The 22,917-nt window shown below is 45.9% G+C and overlaps 1 protein-coding gene, 1 long non-coding RNA gene and 1 pseudogene across 2 annotated transcripts; 2 read left to right on the plus strand and 1 right to left on the minus strand.

Moving 5' to 3' along the window:
* Positions 1 to 3,610: 3,610 nt before the first annotated feature.
* Positions 3,611 to 5,814, plus strand: LOC117855554 (cytochrome P450 CYP72A616-like; annotated as a pseudogene).
* A 7,696-nt stretch (positions 5,815 to 13,510) lies between these two features.
* LOC117858898 (cytochrome P450 CYP72A616) lies at positions 13,511 to 16,985 on the plus strand. Its single transcript, XM_034742054.2, has 5 exons — positions 13,511 to 14,030; positions 15,125 to 15,345; positions 15,459 to 15,703; positions 15,816 to 16,206; positions 16,310 to 16,985. Exons 1-5 carry the CDS (start codon positions 13,697 to 13,699, stop codon positions 16,736 to 16,738), a joined length of 1,620 nt encoding a protein of 539 aa, XP_034597945.1. The 5' UTR covers positions 13,511 to 13,696; the 3' UTR covers positions 16,739 to 16,985.
* Positions 16,986 to 19,219: 2,234 nt separating this feature from the next.
* LOC117855706 (uncharacterized) lies at positions 19,220 to 22,554 on the minus strand. The gene is made up of 2 exons (XR_004640556.2): positions 21,690 to 22,554; positions 19,220 to 21,169 (listed from the first exon to the last, which is right to left on the minus strand). It is a non-coding gene; the product is annotated as an uncharacterized lncRNA (long non-coding RNA).
* Positions 22,555 to 22,917: the final 363 nt, after the last annotated feature.

The following is a 22,917-nucleotide window of genomic DNA, read 5'->3' on the forward strand; positions in this document are numbered from 1 at the left end:
TCAACCGCTCCGCTCCGGTCCAAGGCCCACAAGGAGGTAAGAAAGGGATACGGGGCTGAAAACGCCCCTACGGCCCAATACGGTCCAGGGGTTCGAAAGCTGGCCCAACACGGGTTCGACAGCTGCCCCAGGACATCCCCGAGCAAGGGGTGAGAAGGGACGGGCCCGCTAGCGGCCAACACCCAGGCGAGCGAACGCCAAGGGCGCCCCAACCTCACGTTCGAGTCCCGCTCAGTGTAAAGTTCATGGTTTTTCCACGGGGAAAGGCAACGAGCCCCCAGATCCGGTCGAACGGATCCGGGAACTATATGAACTGACCGATGGGAAATTGGAATACGCCACCAGCTTGGCCCGAGCCGGACCCCCCCGAACGGGGACCGGGACTCCACTCGAACTTACCCGTTTGCAGCTCAAACGAGCACCACGGTTCGTCCAACGCGGATAACGTGGCCCGGCTCAACCCCTCCGTCCTAGCGAACGGACGCTTGAGGGGCAACGATCAAAAAGTCGACCTGGCCTCCCGATCAGTTTCCTGCAACGAGCGGGAGCTCGGGGGCTAGCCTCGCAAAAAACTGCCACACGTGTGGTCACAAACTGATAGGTTCTCTCGAGCATGGCGAAGATGAAACAAGCGCGCCATAATACAGGAACCGACGGCAAACATCGAAAGGAGCCTCCGGAGGAGCACTCCTGCTCCATCACAGGCTCGGGGGCTACTGTTGGGGGGAAATATTAACGACCCCCTAATACGCTGCTTACAGAAACAAATATGAAGGCCCAGGCCCACCAAAGCATGATCAAATCTCCGCCTCGCCCGACCCAGGCGTCAGGATCGAGAACGCCCGACCTCCCTCCGCAAGGCCTCCGCCTCGCTCGACCATAATCCCAGGGTCGGGAGCGCCCGACCCCGTACCACGAAAGTTCCGCCTCGCCCGACCCCGAGCAAAGGAATCGGGCACGCGGAGGTCCACGGGGTCAGAATCCCCCTCGGATACGATCCGCATAAACAAGACAAATCCTGTGGGTCCCCCCGTTGGCCTCACCATAAATGCACCGCAGAGTTGGCAGAGCGCAGGGCGACCGCGCCCCTCACGCAACCCGGCGCAAGTACCCGTGTACGACCGTCCTGTGCGAGCTACAGTGCCGGCGGCCGGCTCCTGTTCGTCGCAGGGTACTCATGACCTGCGGCGACCGGAGCAAAGGAGGGAGCGGCCCCGTCCTCGGGTCCCGCACCCCCTCGGGCCCCGCGCAAACGGCAGTACAGGTGTGAAGCTCCCCCTCTCTGCAAGCCATCGCCGGAGCAGCGGCATCCACCGTCCTCCCTAACGGATGGCGGGGTGACGACGAAACCGCCTCATCATGACCTAACCTGGTACCTACGAACACCGAAGTAGCTACCTACGGGGAGCAGCGACACTTGGCGTCTGGCGACCACCCATCCCGGCATGCACGACGGCACGCATTTAGGGTCGGCAGGACATCGGGCGCCTAGGCTTTCCCTCCTCCTTCCTGCCTTACTTTTTACCATCTTACCCTTCACTCCTTACGAACCTGTTTTTACCCGATCCCAATTGTAACTCCGGCCGTCCCCTTGCGATATAAAAGGAGGAACCTGGAGCCGGAGAGGGGGGATCGATCAACCAGCCTCTTCTCTAGGACACCATTGTACACTACCGCTCTGGCGAAGAGCACCAAAACCAAAGAGACTTGGGACCTGTCCCTCTCTCGCCAATCTGTAACCCCCTACTACAGAACCCCCGCGCGGGCAACACGAGCATCCTCGATACTGGACGTAGGGCTTCTCTTGCCCGAACCAGTCTAAATCCGTGTCTCCCACGCAACCATCTGAGGCTCACGCGCATAAAAGAAATTTACTAGTCTACAGTCTAGATCCGCTGATCTTGACAACGACAATATTCAAACTAGATTTGAATATGGATCTAGAACTTTGGAGGTAGATATTTTAGGTGCGAAGATTTAAAGGGTGTTGAAAGGGCTCGATGGACTCAAGGATTTAAATAATATTCAAAGGAATTAGAATAGGGTTTCTAAAGCAATCAAGTGCATCACATATAGTTTTAGTACAAGATTTATTTGATAAAAATAGGTTTTAAATATTCCGGGAAAGAAGATTGTGTTATAATTAAAGAAAGAATTTAAAATGTTCGTATTTTTAAATGCTCTAAAAAATGGGATGTTATAGCGGGATGTTACAGGTATCAGCTTATCTTTGCATACTAAATTATCTGCCATACACTATGCAAGGCCCTCAGCGAAGAAAATTTTTGGAGTTCGCTATCAACTTTGTTCAGAGTTATATTGCGGAGTGGTAGTCGGAGTAAGAATTCGCTATTTTTTTCAAGAGGTGTCGTCTTGTGGAAATAGAGGAACAAGACACAACCGGTTCAGAATAGAGTTATTTTGTGAAATATGTGGACGCCCAAGAAAAATGGTTGTTGTTCGCATAGACACCTTAGAAAATAAAACATTTGGATTCGCAGTTTTCAATTCACTTTCCACTTTTTTGGGTCTCGTCAAAATAAACAAAATTTGTGAAAATTCCTAGTTCCTTGGTTGAAATGTCTGCTCAATTTTTTTAAAAAAATATTTAGAATCGTTATTAAAGATTGTAGAAAATTGGTATTGACAGCTTGGTCCATAGCTTTGTGGTTTGTTCCCTACGTCGTGAGGTAATTGACCTCAGTTGGAACCCTTGCTTCAATTATTCATTTTTTACGGTTATTGTAATGGGGTGGACCCATTCATCAGCGATGGAAGTGGCACTTGGGCTGGTCCAATTTTGGGTGGGCGTCGGTACGGTACGGCCTTTTGATGCAACATAAAGCGTGGCACAATAAACTTTGAGCTGTGCTGGCGCGTCACCGATGCGAGGGAAAAAATTGGGGAAAAAAACGTAAGAAATCAATCCCGAGCCCCTTACAAGTATAGTTCAAATTAACTGAAACTTGTCAGCAATGGTTCTTGTAGCGTTGTTCGCAGCTGTAGCCTCAGTACCACGCAAAAAGTTCTCCCAGAGAAGCACGGAATATTGATGAAATTTGTAACCCTGTTTGGATTCACGGTAGAGCCTAGGGTCTTAATAAGAAGAATTATACTTAAACATGTAATGGGTTTCTTATAGATAAACTATTGATAAACATAGAGTTACATTTCAACTATATGGAGGAGCCCTTGTGCGGAGCTAGAAACTTGAAGAGAAAATTATAGAATTCATCAGTTTTCTGTGAAGCTTAAGCTTTTAGGGCATCTGAGCTCTAATAGCTAGCACACTCACAAATGGTTTACATCGAGACTTATGCTCTGACTAAATTCATGCCTGAGCACATCGTAGCATCAACTAATTAAGCAAATTCGAAGCAACACCTAACAGATCGCCACATAGTGTCGCTGCCTGTCGGAATTTCTTCTCCACCAAGTTCATATCGTGCATCGTGTTAAGCTCCGCCGCTCGTTTTGACCAGAGTGCAGAGCAAGTCTTACACTCCAAGAAACCTTAAACAAATGAGCAAGGGATAACAATCATTCAGTCATTTCAAACCTCTCTATATATAGAACAACCTGACCCCAAGTGCCGTACCAAGCATATCCTTATATAGTCAAGGTCCACTTTATTTTGCAATCATCGTCAGCAATGGTTCTTGGAGCCTTGTTCGCAGCTGTGGCCTCGGTACCACGCAGCCTCCTGGTCTACGGCGTCCCTGCAGGCTTTGTGCTGCTGTGGCAGGGCGGCCGGCTGCTGAACAAGCTATGGTGGCAGCCGCGGCGGCTCGAGCGAGCTCTGCGCGCGCAGGGCCTCCGGGGCACGACGTACCGCTTCCTCACCGGCGACGTCAAGGAGTTCGGCCGGCTCAACGAGGAGGCCTGGGCCAGTCCGCTGCCGCTGGGGTGCCACGACATCGTCCCCCGCGTCACGCCGTTCCTCTATAACAACGTCCGGGAGAACGGCAAGACGTGCTTCTCTTGGTTCGGGCCGATTCCCAACGTGACCATCACTGATCCGGCGCTGGTCAAGGACTTGCTCTCCAACAAGTTCGGCCACTTCGAGAAGCCCCAGTTCCCGGCCTTGACGAAGCTGATCTCCGACGGACTCACGAGCCACGAGGGCGAGAAATGGGTCAAGCACAGGAGGATCCTCAACCCTGCCTTCCATCTCGAGAAGCTAAAGGTACTGTATATATCAAGTTTCAATTTTACAGTTACCAGTGCGTAATAGCTTTCGAAGATTGAGTTAAATTGTGATTGATCGTTGGAGCGTATGACCTCTGCAGCTCATGCTGCCGGCGTTTTCCGCGTGTTGCGAAGAGCTTGTCGACAAATGGGAGCAGTCCCTTGACTCTGATGGTTCGTGCGAGCTGGACGTCTGGTCAGAGCTCCAGGCCCTCACCGGAGATGTCATTTCCCGCACAGCATTCGGCAGCAGCTACCATGAAGGAAGAAGGCTTTTCCAGCTCCAGTCCGAGCAAGCTGAGCGCTTCGTAGCTGCCATTCAGAAGATTGCCATTCCTGGTTACATGTAAGTTACTCTGCTGTGGTTGCTCTGGTTCTCTTCTTCTTTAGTTACACGCCTGTTAATGTTGTGGGCCTTTTTCGTGTTTTCTGCAGGAACTTGCCAACCAAAAACAACAGAAGAATGCGCCAAATCCAGAAAGAGGTCAACTCAATTTTACGAGGGTTGATTGGGAAAAGAATTCAAGCCATGAAAGAAGGTGAACCCACCAAAGATGACTTGCTGGGCATATTGCTGGAGTCAAACATGAGAGACACAGACGAGAATGGCCAGTCCAGCCTGGGAATGACAATCGAAGATGTCATTGAGGAGTGCAAGGTGTTCTACCTTGCTGGGATGGAGACAACGTCAGTGTTAATGACATGGACAATGGTCTTGCTAAGCATGCACCGAGAGTGGCAAGACCGTGCAAGGGAGAAGTTATTGGCCTGTTCGGGAGGACTAAACCAGAATACGAGGGATTAAGCCGGCTCAAAACGGTGAGTTCTTGAAACAAGTCACTACTCCTTACATTTCAAATTGTAGTTCATTTTAATTTTTCTAGATTAATATTATTATACATCTAGACATATATTAGTTATATCTAAGTGCGTAGCAAAAACTATACACCTATAAAAATCAAAACAACCTACAATTTAGAATGGAGAAGTAATTCCCTATTTCACGATGCATCAATGGTAAAATGTAAAGGCATGAATAGTCTTGCTCTATATCTTTGCGTATTTAATTTTAATTGCAGGTGAACATGATCCTGTACGAGGTTCTCCGATTATACCCGCCGGCCGTCGTGTTCAGCCGGAGAACCTACAAGGAGATGAAGATTGGAAATGTCACGTATCCAGCTAGTGCATTCATTGAGATCCCTATTCTTTTTATCCACCACGACCCTGACATCTGGGGAAGTGACGCCCACGATTTCAAACCAGAGAGGTTCGCTGAGGGGATTTCGAAGGCGTCCAAGGACCCAAGTGCGTTCCTACCGTTTGGCTGGGGACCTCGCACATGCATCGGTCAAAACTTTGCGCTTCTTGAGGCCAAGATGGCGTTGTGCATGATCCTTCAGCGATTTGAGTTTGAGCTCGCGCAATCCTATACTCATGCGCCACATACGGTGATGACGTTACGTCCGATGCATGGTGCACAGATTAAGCTTATTAGGGTGATCTGATACGGCAATCAGTTACTTGTTTACAATTACTTGCAATGTTACCTGTTGATGTAATAAAGCTATACCGTAGCTATGTGCATTGGAAATAAATTAATATCTTAGCAATGGTTTGTCAGTATCTTGTGAAACTTGGTCACTTTGTAACATATTGGGCCATTCAAGCTTCAGATTGATTCCTGTCACTCACTGTTAGCTCAAAAAACTAAACAATAGAGGGTGCTCCCCCCATTATCCATTGAAGATTGTTGATGCTGATTCGTCGAGGTCGTGCTCATGCGTGATCAAAAATATATTTTCTAGGTATGCATCAAATTCCGCTAGAATTTATATTTTCTGATCGTGGCTGCTTAGCAGACGGGTGGAGAGCTTCAAGGTTTTCCGTTTGCATCTACTACTACCGAAATATTTAATTAATCTTTGGCCGACTAGTTCTCTATTGCAGACATATTGATGATTACTGTTACTATCAATCTTATTATCGCCAATAGCTTTGGTAGCTGTTGTACCAATCTTACTATTACTAATTGGAGGCTCGTTTTGAACCGTCCAGATGAAGCCATCTAGGATTCTTAGGTAGATACTCTAGACAAAGAGAGAAATCCTAAAAATTCTTAAAAAAAGCAAAATATCCGACCATCAATCGATAGATTAAAATCATCATAGTCATTAGATCTCTTATGTTTTGTAAAAAATTACCCACCTATGCCATTATAAAAATAGCCTAAAGTAACCCACTAAATCTATATATAAATTACCCACCTATTCCATTATATAAAATAAACTAAAGCAACCTCTAATCTTCATCAAAATTAGCCACTTATGCCATTATAAACAATATTTAAAATAACCCTCTAATTTGCAACTGAATTTCCTACCACTATTACTTAAAAAAAGTAAACCCTTAAATTTGCGTCTATATTACCCACACATGCCATTATTAAAAATAACATGATGTAACCCTACATTTTAATCAAATAACCTTAATTAAAAATATACAGCAATATATGATTCTAAATCGTCTATATCTTACACTATCGGTATATGATATAATAATTAAGGTCTTTACGTATGATGTGTGTTACAATTTATAAGGATATAAAGTGATGAGAATATAAATTTATATGCTAAAATTGTTTCTCAAACTTAGGATTCATTAAACAAATTCAAGCGCATACCCGCGATGCAAAGTGAAAAGTTAAAGATTATAAATGTGGATGAAAATATTATAGAGTAATAACTAACTAAAATCTATCACAATTGGATGAAGATATTAAGTATATATCTACATAAGTATTGTGTTCGAATATTTAACAAATGAGAGGTAGCTTATGGTAATAGTTTTGTAGCAATGTACTCTTATTTTTTTCATTGGAGACTCCGCATTAGTTCCCACGAGGCAAGCTAGAAAAAAGAGACAAATTCTCATAAAAATTAAAAACATCAAGCACCAATCCTGTAAACTCTAATAATCATAGCCATTGATCTATTATATTTTCTAAAAAGTTACCCACCACTGTCATTTTGAAAATATTCAAAAATGAGCTCTAAATCTGTATCTAAATTACCGAGCTCAGCTATTATAAAAAATAATCTAAAGTAACCCCATAATCTTCATCCAATTTACTAATACGCATCATTATAAACCATAACTTAAAATGTCAGTCTAAAATTTTATCTATGTTACCCATGTATGTCATTATTAAAAATAACATAAAGTAAACACCAAAATTTTAATCTAATTATCTTTCATGTGCATCATACAGAAATGTCAAAAAGTAAACTAATATATGATTCTAAATTACTTATTTATATCATTGTTAATATAAAAATACTAAGTTAAAGTATATATACATGATGAGTGCCACCATTTAGACCATTTATACATGTATGTGAGGAATCGATGAAAAATATTGATTTGTATGCTAAACATAATGTATGGAGGATTGGAGGTGTGATACAAAATGGAAAAAGTACGAACGTGGATGAAAAAGTGCATAGAGTAATTATTAATTAAAAATCAATCACTGATAGGTACGTATCTATATAATATCTATATAAGTATTATGTTGAATATAAGTATTATGTTGAAGTATTGAAAAATAAGAAAGTAGTAGGTAAATAATTTTGATTATTAGCTAGGAGTTTAATTTCTAAATAATTTTTAAATATAATAGTTTCTAAAAATATTAATTCGTGCAGGAGTACGGGTTGATGGACTAGTATATAATCAAGTTGAGTATGCGCCTCTGTGGTTGCTCTTTGGCTGTTCATTGGAGAAGTGAACGCGTGGAGACACATCGGTTCTTGCTAGTTGCACCTATACACACGTACATGCATTTTTGTCTTGACTCCGTGCTACTTGAACTGAAAGCTGTACGTTTATTGTTTTGGAAAAAATATATACCGTGAAAAGGGAAAATTAGGGAATCAATGCCCGGTGCTCATCATAACGGGCACATGTAGTTGTGCATCCAAATTCGGTAAACACTTCCGCTTCACAATGAAAACAATATCTAACTTTAATTTGGTTATTAGAGAAAACAAAAGGCTAGCTAACCAATTGCATGGACATTTTTTTAACAAAAGACGCTCTAGGCATCTTATACCCAATTTATATTTAAGAAAAACAAGAACCAGTATAAAGAAGACGTAGCAAAAAAGAAAATTACAGTAATATTTACTCCTTAGTACCGCCGATAGTTTGATCAAAGATTCGAAACGAGATTTGAGCAAGTACGCAGCCAACTACGGTGGCATGGATACAACTCCAGACATGGTCCAGCTGAGCCCTTTCCGCGGCAGTCTCATCCAACTTCACCCCCATCGCCCGCACCTCGGCTACTAACCTCATCACCTGATTCACGTCCTCCAAACTTGTGTCGCCGTGGAATCCACGGACGGTGGTGACAGGCCTCTGTTTAACATAGCTCTTGGCGGCACCATAACCAGTGCCCATGGACTTATGCCCGATGTGGCCCTTCACTGCTGTACGAGTAACCGCCCGTGCCCAGCTCTGCATGGCTGAGCCTGTATATCTGGTTTGGGGCGTCGCTGCGTTGACCTTTGGGTGGCAGAAATCACGCCCCTCCCTCCGATCAAGAGAACAACCGTTGTCCGAATCGGAGCACTCAGGACGCCAGCCTCCTTGTTGGGCCCTTTCGTGGGCGCCCAGTATTATGACCACAAGCTCTGGCTGCGGCTTGTCCAGTATTTTAGATTTGACCAGTACTATTTCGTTAGCTCAGCTGGCATGGGCCGATTTTGTTTTTTTTTCTTTTTGCGCATGAAGTTTCTGGTGCCGGAGCCGATCCAATTGATGATGCCGCATGGGATTCACTTTTTTTTTTCGAAATCTATTGTTATCCCTCGTACAGAGATATCACATTGTAGATTTTCTAAGTACCATGTATCATAGGAGAAAAATCGACTCATCTCACAAACTGAGTCTATCTCATTGTTGGTTAGGATTTTTGTAGCTGATTCTATCCAACTGGATTTGAATTCTCGACCTAGTGAATCAAAATGTATGTTGCATTTTCGGATTATTGTCCATGTCAAAAGCAAGGCACCTCTGACTTAGCCAATATTAAGGTTCTGTTTGGCATGGCTCCAGCTCTGGGTGGAGCTGCTCTACTCCAAAACTCCAGGTAGAGTCAGCTCCACTCCAAGACTCCAGAAATAAAATGGGGTGTTTGGCTAGATGGGTACTCTCAGCTCCAAAAAAAAATCGATTTCAGTGTTAATTGCCATTGTTGCTCCCAATTCAGGCCCCACTTGTCATCATCTTCCCCTCCTTTCTTCCTCCTTTCTTTCCTCTCTCTGCCGTTGCCCACGAGTGATACACCAATGCTGGCAACTGACAACAAAATATTTCTGAGCAGAGATTGCAATTTAATCCAAACTACATTTAGAGAGCATGGGCAGAGATTCAGATTAGCATTTAGCACTCATCGAAATTACCGAGTAAGTACTGGGCTACAAAAATTGAGGAACTGTGCACTCCTAGACACTACCACTCCTGATCCTTGCAACACGGATATCAGAAGAACGGATTCTGAAGAATTGCAGGAAGCAATTACAGAACAGCAGCTCATCATTCACGAGCGCCGCCGCCGACGAGAGCTCCTCCACCCGCGCCGCCTTCGCCTCCGTCCCCCCTCATCCCTCCATCTCCCTCTGACCGAAGCGGCCGGTGGTCGGCGGCGGGAGCGACGGGCGGCACTAGCACGGTGGAGACGAGCGCGTGGAGTCTTGGAGGAAAATAGAACGAACCGTTTTTTTATGTAAGCAGTGGCATTGGTGGGTAATTATCCACCAACTCCACGAGGAGGTTCAAAAGAATGGTTTCTGGAGCAGCAAAAGAGGTGCTCCAAAACTCCACTTACATTTGCACTACAGCTCCATGGAGTTGGCAACTCCATGGAGTTTTGGAGTTAGGGTGTTTGGCTGAATTTTTTGATGGAGTTGCTGGAGTTTAGGAGTGGAGCTGTGCCAAACAGAGCCTAAAATGTGCTATCCTAGTCTCTTGCAGGTATTCATAAAGATAGGAGGTGCATATGGTTGAGCACGTGTGCATGCATGTATATGATGGCATTCATAAAAGATAGGACGTGCATAGGGTGGTTGAGCATGTGTGCATGCATGTATATGATGGCATTGCATACGTAGCATGTTTTATAAAGGTGAGGATTTACTCAACGGATGGTGTAAGTAGATAGGTGAAAATTCATGTTGATGTGACATATGACTTACCCCTCATATGCATCGGATCTTCACAATCACTGATAACGTGACATATGAGGGATTTAGGTTTCATCCGACGATTGTAAGGAAAATTTCCCTTTTTACTTAACCTGTTTGGTTTTTTTTGCTCGCTAACGAGTACGCGCATGTGAGGATTGAGTGTGCACCTAAAATTGGTTGTTGTTTTCATCAAGATAGTGGGCTGGCAACTTTGCAGATTAATTGCATGACATGTCTCTTTTTGATTGGTTGAGGATATGGGCACTTAGGTGCAAGCAAGAAGTCCCACAAGATACCCCGACCATGAACCCAATCAAGCCAACATGACAAGATATAGCAAAAAGATGACTTAGATGAGTAGAGCTTTGTCTCAATAAGTTTTTTTTTCTGTTTAGATCTATCGATCTAGTTTCTCATAGATGTTTATATTTCATAAAAGTAAGTTGTACATGTATACGGTCAAAAGGATGAGTGTGTACATGTACATGAGCTTGTGTGTGAAGTAGTATGTAATAGACATGGTATAATCATAGTAATCGACCATATTGTCTTGGATCATCTCTATCTAGTTTATCTCTGTACCATATTGTAATAGACACAGTAGGATCATCTCTGTCTCATATGGCATGATCCACATTTGTACATTGCCCTCAATATGATCTAGAGAGAACACATCAAGATGAGCCCTTGATCTAGAGAGAACACATCAAGATGAGCCCTTGAACTCTCTCCTCGAGGAGATATAGCCATATAGGGGATCCGCTAAGACGAGAACATGAGTGCCATCACATGGCCAAACATCTCTTGCTGTGTTTGCCACGTGTGTCGACTCGATCTTGAGATTTGAGAGTAATTACATGCATCTCACTGTCGATGATGGACATATCGCCTACCACTAAAGAACAATTAGCTGTAAATGAAAGTACACGTATTAAGTGGAACACTCAAACCCGACTGGATAATTAAGTTCCATCACAAAGAACCTAGTCATCTAAGCTTTGCATGTGACTAAACACTCTCGCCCTCTTGAGCCCAATTTTAACACCTACAGTTGATATATATCATCTATTGCTCAACAAAGCCCTATCAGGGACAAGGAGGTGACGTGTTGATCTGGATTTCTTCAGAAAACTGTCGCTTTAGGCCGAGCATTGGTCTCCTCTCTAGTGGTCGCAACAATTTTTGTTAAGATGTTGTCGCCATGTGCGCAATACATGAGGAAATGGCGTGACCGCGTGAGCATATGAGCAGATCTTATCTCTACAGATCATATAGGCATATATGCAAAGCACTAAAGAATAAGGAAAACATGCATGCGCACAATTTTATGACAGGGACTGCATACAGAGTCTGTGCCTATGGCTAAAAGTATAGGACAAGCAGGGAATGAGACTACACATGTCACCACCATCGGCTGGCAGCAATGCTGATGATTCTAGATGTGCATTATTGCAAGGTGCAGCGACTTGTAAGCCAATGCAACGCCGCGCTCCCTCACCGTAAGGAGCCTCTTCGTCCACAATTTCAGCACAGGTCGTCAGCAATGCCTCCCTTTCTTTAACATTCACCAAGAGGCATGAGATAATGTACCTTGATGCTAACAAAACGTTCGAGACAATCCACATGCTAGTCACCCATTGACCTGCTCACTAAATAAAATTTAGTATCGACGAATCAGAAAAAAGAGCACATGCGTTTTTTGTTGAAGTAGACTCGCGCTACTAGATAAGGCGCCATTGACTTATTTACCGCTCATCTTTTCGAATGTCGCAATCAGATGAAATTTTTGCTTAATAAATACACATGTCAGAGAGCACGGTCAGATATACTACTGGGCCCGTGAACACGGAGAAAATCATTTCGTCTACACATATCAGCTGGTTTCTTACTTGACGCCTATTGATCAACGATTTGTTGCTTCCACAAATCCAAAAGTCTATTCTCACGAACACCTCAAAACGAATTCAACGTTCCCCTCTCAATGAATCTGATGAACTGCTCCGTACCACGTGTGCAACCGTACCGACGCATGCTTGTTCCAAAGTTTTGAATTCCGCAAAACAGTCAATTTCGCGTTTTCTTGGCACGCCGGCCCATGCCCCGTCCGCGCCTGCGCGGCGGCACCTGATCCCAGAACAGCAAAGCGGCAAGCGAATAAAAACTGGCTGGCACATGGCCACGAGGACCAGCTGCTCCCGGCTCGTCCCCGGCCACGATCAAGCTCCCAATAATCAGTTCAGCACCCGAGTCCCAACAGATCGATCCATGCAGCAGGCGCTGTCAAGCACTTAGAGGCAAAAGCTGCAGGTGAAAGAGACAAGGGTGCACGATAAGATTAGGTGTACCCAATGCACTCGGCCTTGCCATGCACGTGAGGGTTTCCAAGCTTTACGTTTGCAGTGGTTTTGAGAATCATAAATCTCCGTTTCCACTTTTGTTCCCGGGGATATCTTGGTACGGACATACGCTTTCGACTGGGCCATTGTATGGCTATAAACAGCCTACCGTACCGACGTTCGGCGTGCACTCTGTAGTGTGTACCGTAAGAAGAGCAGTGCCGAAAGTTTTGTCAGCAAGAGCCGAATTCTACGACCATCCTAGGAAGCCCTCCATCAAATTAGCAAAGGGAATGATAGCATGACCGCGTACCACCTGATGCAATCTAGCACTATCAAATTTGGTACGGTGTGGGTCCGTCACACACTGATTTTGTAGGTTTTTCATGGTAATATAAGTACCTCAATTCTAAAAGAGACTACTGAAAAAATCCTCGCGCTCCAAACATGATAAACCATGAAGGAACTTTACTGAAATTAGACAGTTCAATTTTTCGTTCACAAAGATCACGAATTCAGGATCCGTACCCGGTGACGTTGTTTTGCTTTGCCCAGCCGCGGACCTTCCCTCTTCCAAGTTTCTTCACGCTGCTACGCGTGCCCGGAGAAGACCACCGGCCGCGCGTCCGTGTAGAACCATCGCGGAAACGGCGAGCGAACCCAAGAATAAAAGCTCGAGCACGAAAATGATGCGCACCACGTACAAAGCAACCTGCAACCCAACTCTATTTATAAAAGCCCGGAATGGGGAGCAGACACCACTCGTACTCCAGCTTCATCGGCCCTGGCATAGGCTCCTAGTCCTAGCTTCAAGAAAAACATTCCGCTCCCCGTCAGCTGCCGAGCGCACACGGCTCTCCGATTCCCTGCGCCCAAAAGAACCCGGTTCCTCGCTCGCTAGCTACGGCCAGCCAGCCGGTCATGGGGGCCAGCGGCGGCGTGATAGGGCTACTGCTCGGCGCCGTCGCCGGCGGCGACGCGCGGGCGCCGTTCCCGTGGAAGCAGGTGTTGCTGTGCGCGGCGCTGGCGTGGTGCGCCGTGCGCGCGCTGGAGTGGGCGTGGTGGCGGCCGCGGCGGCTGGCCCGGGCGCTGCGGGCGCAGGGGCTCCGGGGTACGGCGTACCGCTCGCTCGCCGGGGACGCGCCGCTGACGGAGCGGCTGAACAGAGAGGCAAGGTCCCGGCCCATGCCGCTGGGCTGCCACGACGTGGTGCCCCGGGCGATGCCGCTATTCCATCAGACCATGAAGGAGCACGGTACGGCACGTTGCTTTCCTGCCTCCTCTTTCTGCACACGCCTCCCTGGTCGCTGGTCCTAATCATTACGAGATCTGTAGCTGTAGGAACGGGGCTTTGGTTGAAGTCCTAACGAGAGATATATACTGACCAATTCCAATATTCTTTTGCTTTGACTGAAATCCTTCATTCATGGGGTGTTTGGGAGGAGGGGGCTAAACTTTAGCCCTATCACATCGAATGTTCGGATACTAATTAGGAGGACTAAATATAAGCTAATTACAAAACTAATTGCAGAATCCCTAGGCTAAATCGCGAGACGAATCTATTAAACCTAATTCATCCATCATTAGTGAATGGTTATTGTAGCACCACATTGTCAAATCATGGACTAATTAGGCTTAATAGATTCGTCTCGCGATTTAGCCTAGGGGTTGTGTAATTAGTTTTGTAATTAGTCTAGGTTTAATACTCCTAATTAGTGTCCAAACATTCGATGTGACGGGGGCTAAAATTTAGCCCCCTCCTCCCAAACACCCCCTTTACTTTTCTCCGGAAACACCTTCAATTGAACAAATACTGCTATGATCAAGTTTGAAGTTGACTAGTACTCGTTGTTTCTCTATCAATAGCTAGTACCTTGTGTTGGGTGTCATTTTCTAGCTTTCAGATCGCTTCAGAGTTATTGAGCTAATTTTCACATTTCTCCTGAAAATATACATAATATTTCAAGAGTCAGGACAAAGAGCTTTTAAAGGAATAGTACTAGCTAGCAAGAAATTTCCATGTCCTAGCATATAGTAGAGCCTGTTTCCATTGGATATTGCAGGATACTAGGATCCAGTGACAATAGCAACGCATTCACTCAGGACAGGGTAGATGGACCACGCAACAAACTAGTACTAGCTAGCAGTTCCAATGATAATGAGCTAATCTTGTCCCGAAGATGACCAGAGCTCCTTTCCTTCCATTAACGTTTCATTGATCGGTTATCGCTGTCGCTTGTTTTCGATCGTACTCCTTTATCCGCGGCAGCTGTCCCCAAAGAAAACCAAATAGTGGCACATCAAGCGACCCACTAACAAATCGTGACTGAAAACGGTTGACAATGACAGGGAAAACGTCCATCACCTGGTTCGGGCCGGTGCCAAGGGTGACCATCACCAAGCCTGAGCTGGTGCGGGAGGTGCTGTCCAACAAGTTCGGCCACTTCGAGAAGATCAAGTTCGGTAGGCTCCAGAGGTTGCTGCACAACGGCCTGGGCAGCCACGAGGGCGAGAAGTGGGCCAAGCACCGGAGGATCGTCAACCCCGCGTTCCATGTCGAGAAACTCAAGGTATGGTGGCCGCCGGCATGCTGAAGTGAACATCTGCCAATAACGCAATGGTATCTCGATTATGAATCCCCCGGAGCATACAGGATGTGACGTGATCTTCCTTCCATTTACAGAGGATGCTGCCGGCTTTCGCCGCGTGTTGCACGGATCTGGTGATGAGGTGGGAGGGTCTGGTTGCGGACGGACAGCCGTGCGAGGTGGATGTGTGGCCTGAGATGCAGAACCTGACAGGGGATGTCATCTCCCGGGCCGCGTTTGGCAGCAGCTACCTCGAAGGAAGGAGGATCTTCCAGCTCCAGGGGGAGCAGGTCAAGCTCGTCGTCCAGGCCATGCAGAAGCTTCACATCCCTGGATACTTGTGAGATCCTCTTTTCTACTGCCAGTACTCCTGATTAATTTTCACCCGTTTAAGATGGGAAGTTCGCGTTGCTCGCACTGTGTGCATAGCGCTAAAGCGTCGTTTCGTGCAGGTACTTGCCAACAAGAACCAACCGAAGGATGAAGCAGATCGCTTCGGAGATCGAAGCGCTCCTGAAGGGCATCATCGCCAAGAGGGAGAACGCGCTGAGAACCGGGAGCGCGACCAGCGACGATCTCCTCGGCCTGCTGCTGGAGTCGAACATGGAGCACTGCAGGGGCGACGGCGGCAACTCGAGGAGGGCCGGCATCACCACCGACGACGTGATCGGGGAGTGCAAGCTGTTCTACTTCGCCGGCATGGAGACCACGTCGGTGCTGCTCACGTGGACGATGATCGTGCTCTCCATGCACCCGGAGTGGCAGGACCGCGCCAGGGAGGAGGTGCTCCACGTCTTCGGCGAGAGGACTCCGGACTACGACGGCCTCAGCCGCCTCAGAATCGTAAGTACAGTAGCTGTTAATTTACTCATCGGCGGATCGGATTATGATCGATCACAGAGAAGCCGCGCCGCATCGTCTAATGATTGCAGTGGCATTATTGCAGGGGACCATGGTACTGTACGAGGTGCTGCGGCTGTACACGCCGCTGGCGGCGCTGCAGCGGCAGACGTACAAGCCCATGGAGCTCGGCGGCGTCCGGTACCCGGCGGGGGTGATGCTGATGCTGCCGCTGCTGTGCGTCCACCACGACAAGGACGTGTGGGGCCCCGACGCGAGCGAGTTCAGGCCGCAGAGGTTCGCGGAGGGGATATCCAGGGCGTCCTTGGACGCGCCGGCCTTCTTCCCATTCGGCTGGGGCCCGCGCACCTGCATCGGCCAGAACTTCGCGCTGCTCGAGGCCAAGATGGGGCTCGCCATGATCCTGCAGCGCTTCGCGTTCGAGCTCTCGCCGGCCTACACGCACGCGCCGTTCCCACTCGGCCTGCTGCAGCCGGAGCACGGCGCGCAGGTCATGCTCAGGAGGCTCCCCTAAGCTGGGCTGTGCCTACACTCTTTGTACCTGAGTTTATGGGGTTAGGTTAATTGGTTACTTATCTGCATGTACAGCTTAAGTACGTACGTACCGGATGCAAATCATGCAAAGAACTACACTTGCAAGACGTGCTTGTGAACAGTTAATTGCCGTTATGGCTTTGTAGTTACTGATGAGATATCTCAATTACTGGTTGACGCTGATGGGTCAATTATTGCGGATACCCATATATGCATGATCCGCATCATGTATAGTGCCCTAGTTTTGTTCCGATGCTTTACTATTTTTACTCGAACATACAAGAGATATACCTTCGTTTCAAATAGAAATTTGTTGAGACCACGATTTATACAATGGAAGGCTTCATATCTTACTCTGTTTTGGCAAAGAATGATCACATTGGACCTCAAATAAGAAAAGGAGTAAAGTGCATGACCGATTCTAAACTTATTTAGCTATATCATTTAGACCCCTCTTTTCAAATTGCAAATTTTATCCCTTAAACTTAGACTCGGATGTTATATAGGTTTCTATACTCTCAAAATGCATATTGGACCCCCCAAAGTTAGCTTGGTGTGTCATCTCTCAAAATTTAATACTATTCCAATTAAATTAGTAAAACTTATTTTTATAGGTATAACTTAATTATAGTCAAATAAAGTGAATTTGAACTGTAAAAAATATTTGTGAGTACGAATCCTGAAAGCTTGGTGATGTTTTAACTTGGCAATAACTTACTAATATGCTTGACATCCGTTCTCTATTCTTGAAAGATTGTCCAAACTTTAATAACTTGCAGTTGCCTTATACCAAACTAGAATCAGTAACTTATAAACATCATTGATTAGAGAAGCTGAAAGGGACAACAAAACCAATCCGAAAAGAAGGTAATAAAAATAATGATGCTTAAAAGAACAACAATTGATCCTAATAGTTTTATTGGTGTGATGACATTGTATTTTGAGAGTATATGAATATAATCTGGATGACACCTGAAGTCAAGTTTGGAGGGGGATCTGCACTGAGAGTATAGGAATCTAAATGATACCTGAGGCTAAGTTTACAAAGCCAAATCAGCAATATGAGAATATAGACACCTAAATGATATAGTCGAACAAGTTTAAAGACCTTACTTTACTCTAAGAAAAAACACTAGTCGGGACCCAACTTAGAGGCCTTATTTGTAGTAGACGTCATTAACACCCATTACCTTTGTTTTTCTAGATGACAGGCTTCATACGCCTGTTAGCTATCCCACATTTTGACAGTGTCATCGGACGAGACTCACCTACAGTTGGTGTGTCTGCAATTGAGTCATTGACGTACAGGATCAGATCCATTGTCAAGTATTCAATTGCAGAGGATCCCTATCCAGTGTCACACACCTTCTCTCACCTTCTACATTTCAACTGACTGAGTAGGTTTTTGGGGCTTGAACACGGATGGCGAGTAATTAAACATGCACATCCTAGTAGATGTAAAAAGATGAAGCGGGGTGAACAAGGACAGGCATGTGGCATGACGGTGGACAGCGAGAACAGTATTAGAGACTGCTTGGGCAGCGAAATGAGCGTGAGCATGGAAGGAGGAAGAGAGAACATAGCGCACGAGATAAAGAGCTTATCAGCTTAAGATGAAAAATGCATATTGGATTTTTGAATGGCGATTTCGGTTCAAACACGTCGACTGAAACGTCCCTCAATTCAGCCACATGAAGAGCACCTCCCATAATTCGTAGAACATATTTTAGTCGTGATCGTATTATAACACGTGTACTAACAAACACAGCAAGCCAGTGTCCCGGCCCCATCAAGAAAACATATGCGCCCACACCTGCTAATCCGCTATCCTTGTCGTTAGTGTTGTTTTGAGATTCCCACCATAGGTACACGTGCCTACTTTTGGCCTTCGTCTACTAGGCTTAAAAGTTAAAACTTTGCTTGCCCATTTTTCTGCAAGCATGTGCCTGAGAGAGCTCCGATCCTTAAGCCCCAATCCATGTCCCCAGCTTGTCTGCTGTACCACGGGACGAATTCGCGGGTATGCGCGCGTACTAAACATTGTATATGAAGGGTCTGGTTGGAGGATTTTTATCAGCACCAGCTCACCTATTCGCGCGAAGTAAGTCACTATATATCATGAAGCCATTTTACAAACTGAGGTAAAAATAAACTAAAAAACAAGTAAAGCTACTTTTTTTTCTTCATAGGTGAAGCCATTTTGAGACCTACTAAACGGCACCTAACTGAATGTGCATTGTGTCGAACATATATAATTTCTTTCTTTAATGTGTGTGTATTCTTACGCAGTTGAATTTGCACTGAGATTCGAGTAAAAGGTTATTTAGTATATATAAGAGCCTCAGTGCATATTTAACGTTGCAGTGTCATGAAGCAGGGGGTGCAAATTGGTGTTCTTACCACCTACCATGTTTAGTTCAAATCATTGAATTGCTTTCCAAAATGTCCCAACTCACACCTCTACTAAAACATATGACTTTTTTTAGATTAAGGATAAATTCCGGCCTACTATATCCACATGGTGGACATATACAGCCAAAGGTTACAAAGAATTCTTAGACTCTAGTCCTCAACAATAAGGAGCTCAAAACATAAGAAAGAAAACTTTATGACAAAGAAAATAATTAGAAGACTCAGCTTCATTCTTCTTCGTCGTCCATGCTTCTTTCTTGTGTTGTCTTCATACGTCGCCAAGCCATCACATCTTTCGTGTGTTTAGAAACTTGATGCTGGACTTGAAATACTTATCTTCTATCTCTTGCACAACAAACTCCGTCTTAGGTAATGAAGGTCAGGCCAAAGGACTTCCTGCGACGCCTCCAAGAAGGACACGATATCATAGACGCCGTCGCCGCCCATCCGGCAAGCCGGATTAAGGTTTTCACCTAGAAGACCATTGACATTGCAGAGAACCTCACAGCAAACGCCTTAACGGAGGGAAATGACGCCCAATCGACGCCGTCGTTGCTAACACCGACACCACTCGGGTAGAGCTTTCGCCCGTAGCTCCTGCACAACCACATCATCACCCCAACAAGAAATTTGCGGTGTTCTTGTAGCCAAACCTGCCGAGCCACCTTGCATAGTGAAGCAGACATCACCAGGAGGCACCGAAGACGCAAAGATTGCTGACCGTTGTCCCCCACTCGCCGACAGGAAGCCGGGCGAGAGGGGTGCCGGCCTCCGGCGAGGACCCGGCCGCCATATGACCTAGAGCAGAATTCTTTTCACCCGTATGCGTCCATTGTCAATAAAAATGTTGATTATCGGCTGAGGTGTTAAGCACAGTCCACAACTCATAGTGCAGACAGTGTCAGCTTTTAGATGGGACAGGGATAATATATAGTTGCAAAACTCACCGATAGTCAATAATGCATCGCACTAATTAAATTGCAGCGGCGATGTGCCATGCCCACTAGCAAGTCAGGTCATGTCACCTCGTACACTTGGTCCTAATAAATTAGGAAAGCGTCGTAAATTACCGATGTCGCACAAAGTCAAATATTGCAATCAGCCAATCACCTTCAGCGCATAAAAGAAAAAAGAAGTGCAATTATGCTGTTGTTCACGAATTCTACTTTTTCAAAACATAGTAAATATGCATAGGCTCATATCACATACATGAATGCACAGAACTTCTTATGTGCATACGCCCTACTCTATATGCACTTTTGAGAAAATTTCACCACCAGCACCTCTTTATCGAAGTGTATACCATGCATATACCGTTGTAAAAATTAGAGCAACTACCTATTATGGGGATGATAATTATCTTTTCAATTTCCACTCACCTTTTGAGCCAATAAAATTAGGATCGGTAACGAAAACTAAAAACAGACAGAAAATTGAAAAACGATTGAAAACATGAAAGGAAACCATCCAGATCCTCTATCGCAACTCATGAAAAAAGATACAATTGAAAAGCCGACAGAAACATCAACTAGATCCCCCGGCCCAACCACCATCTGCGAATCACGTTAACTAATGACCACAAATGAGCCGCGAACCTTGTGCGTTTCTCCCACCTGACCATGCATGTAACGGAGCCCGGCAGGACGCATCACTTCACCACGCCACGCGCTGTTCCTGTCGGCGTAGCAGAGCTCACTTGGAAAGCCAGCTTCTTCATGGTTCTGTGTGAACTCGAGCTCACTTGGAAGGCATGACCTTCGCGTCCAAGCCGACCGGTGCGCTAACGGAGACCGTGTAGCGCCACCTCCTTTTGCGCCCCAAACGCTGGTGGGTGGTGATGGCGCAAGTCACCGTCCGTCTGCCGCCGGGCTTTGCCGACATGACCGAAAGGTAGTTGAGGTCGGAGAAGGTGTGAGCTTGATATGGACGAGTTGCGGAGGAAGTGGTGCCAGTCTTCTTCGCCGGCCTCGTACACCAGTCCGTCTCCAGCAGTATAATGCTTGAACACGAATGAATGTTGCGTGTGTATAAATTGAAAATTGATGGTGTTATTCATTCATATAGATAGTGAATACTCGATGAAGGACCGAAAGAGCGACCAGAGGGGGGTGAATGAGAGCCTATAAAAATTCTCAACGAGAACAAGACCTATGTCCCAAACGCAACCCCAAAGCACACCGTGCGTTTAATCGTCAAGATGACGCAAGTCAACTCGTGACAAGCTCACCCTAGGAACGATAAGAGACGCACAAGACATAGCGGAAGCAAGATATGAATTGACTCCAACAAGTTTTCTCAACACCTGGTTAACCAAGATTACTACTAGCTAATTATCTAACTAAGCATGCATAATCAAAGATTAATTTAAGTGCTAGGCATGACTAGCAAAGAGTGATAAAAAAACTAACGCAAGTAGCACTGATTAGCAAGAGACACTAGAGATTAAAATGCTAAACAAAATAACAAAGATTAATTAGCAATGGCATGAATCAACTAACGACCCAAAAGAAGGTGCTCACTGTGCTGGAGTCTGCTAGTGGATTTTTTCTTGCGGTCTGGTGCTCCTGGTGACCTGCGCTGGCCCACTTGGCCTGGTGGCCGGTCTGAGCAGCAAGCAGGCTTGGACTGGGCCGCGTGCTGCTGCCTCGCCCGAGCCTACTTGGCATACGCTGGGCCTCAAGTACCTGAGCACAGCTGGGCCACCTTTCACACGCGAGCTGGATCCTGACCAGGCTGCTCGCTCCACGCACGTGAGCGCCTGCTGCCTACCCCTTCCCAGTGGAACGATTCCGATTCCTACGAATGAACAGAGACGAGCAGAACAAGAACACAAGAAGAACAAGAAGAGCAGCCGAGACTTCAAATCATAAGATCTCCTCTCATACTTCACAGATCAAGATGAAACTTGAGACAAGGATGCAATACCCCAAGGGCAAATAGATCTATAAAGCAAATCCTGAAAAACTCAAGTATACATCACTAATCTTGGAGAAAACCGAAACCCTAACTCAAGAACACGATTTGGAAGAAATTCGAAATCCAAGCCGGATCCGTGAGAGATTTAGAAGGGGATCATATCAAAGATGCTCTCCAAGGTCTTAGCAACATTTCCCTTCAACCAATCTCACGAGATTCGGGCTCAAACGTGATGAATGAAAATTCCCCAAAAATAGTTCCGAAAATGGGGAAAAAGAAAAACACTCGGGAATCAAAGATTTAGCACAATTTGAGATAAATCACGAGAACATCTTCTATAGGACTAGCCTCCTCCCTTCATCCACCCACTAAAGATGATGAAATCAAGAGAAAAGAGTAATCACTCTCTAATCTCCCTCTCTCCTCTCACTTTAAGCACATGACTAGCCTCTAACCCAAAACATAATGAGTTGCTAAGCAAAGAGGTACTGAAATAACCAGCCCCCATCCCTATTTATAGTCCAGGACGAAAGACTATACTACCCCTACAGCTACAACTAAGATAACTACCCACGCAGGGGTATTTTGGTCCAAGTTTTTATCCATGCATCGGACGGACACGCGGCCTTCACGACTTTGCTTCGCCTGGACGTAAGCTTCGCGATGACGCCACGTGCCCTCCTTCTCGAAGCTCCAGCCGCACCGAGCTCGCCCCCGGTTTTGAGGCCCAAACCGGGAAACCTACCTGCGCGGTGGTTTTGAGGCCCAAACCACCCAAACCGTCCATCTTTGCTTGGCCTCCACGCAACCTCCTCGATGTCGACGCGTGTC

Source organism: Setaria viridis, chromosome 5 (assembly GCF_005286985.2).
Source record: "Setaria viridis chromosome 5, Setaria_viridis_v4.0, whole genome shotgun sequence".
Classification (NCBI taxonomy): Eukaryota; Viridiplantae; Streptophyta; class Magnoliopsida; order Poales; family Poaceae; genus Setaria; species Setaria viridis.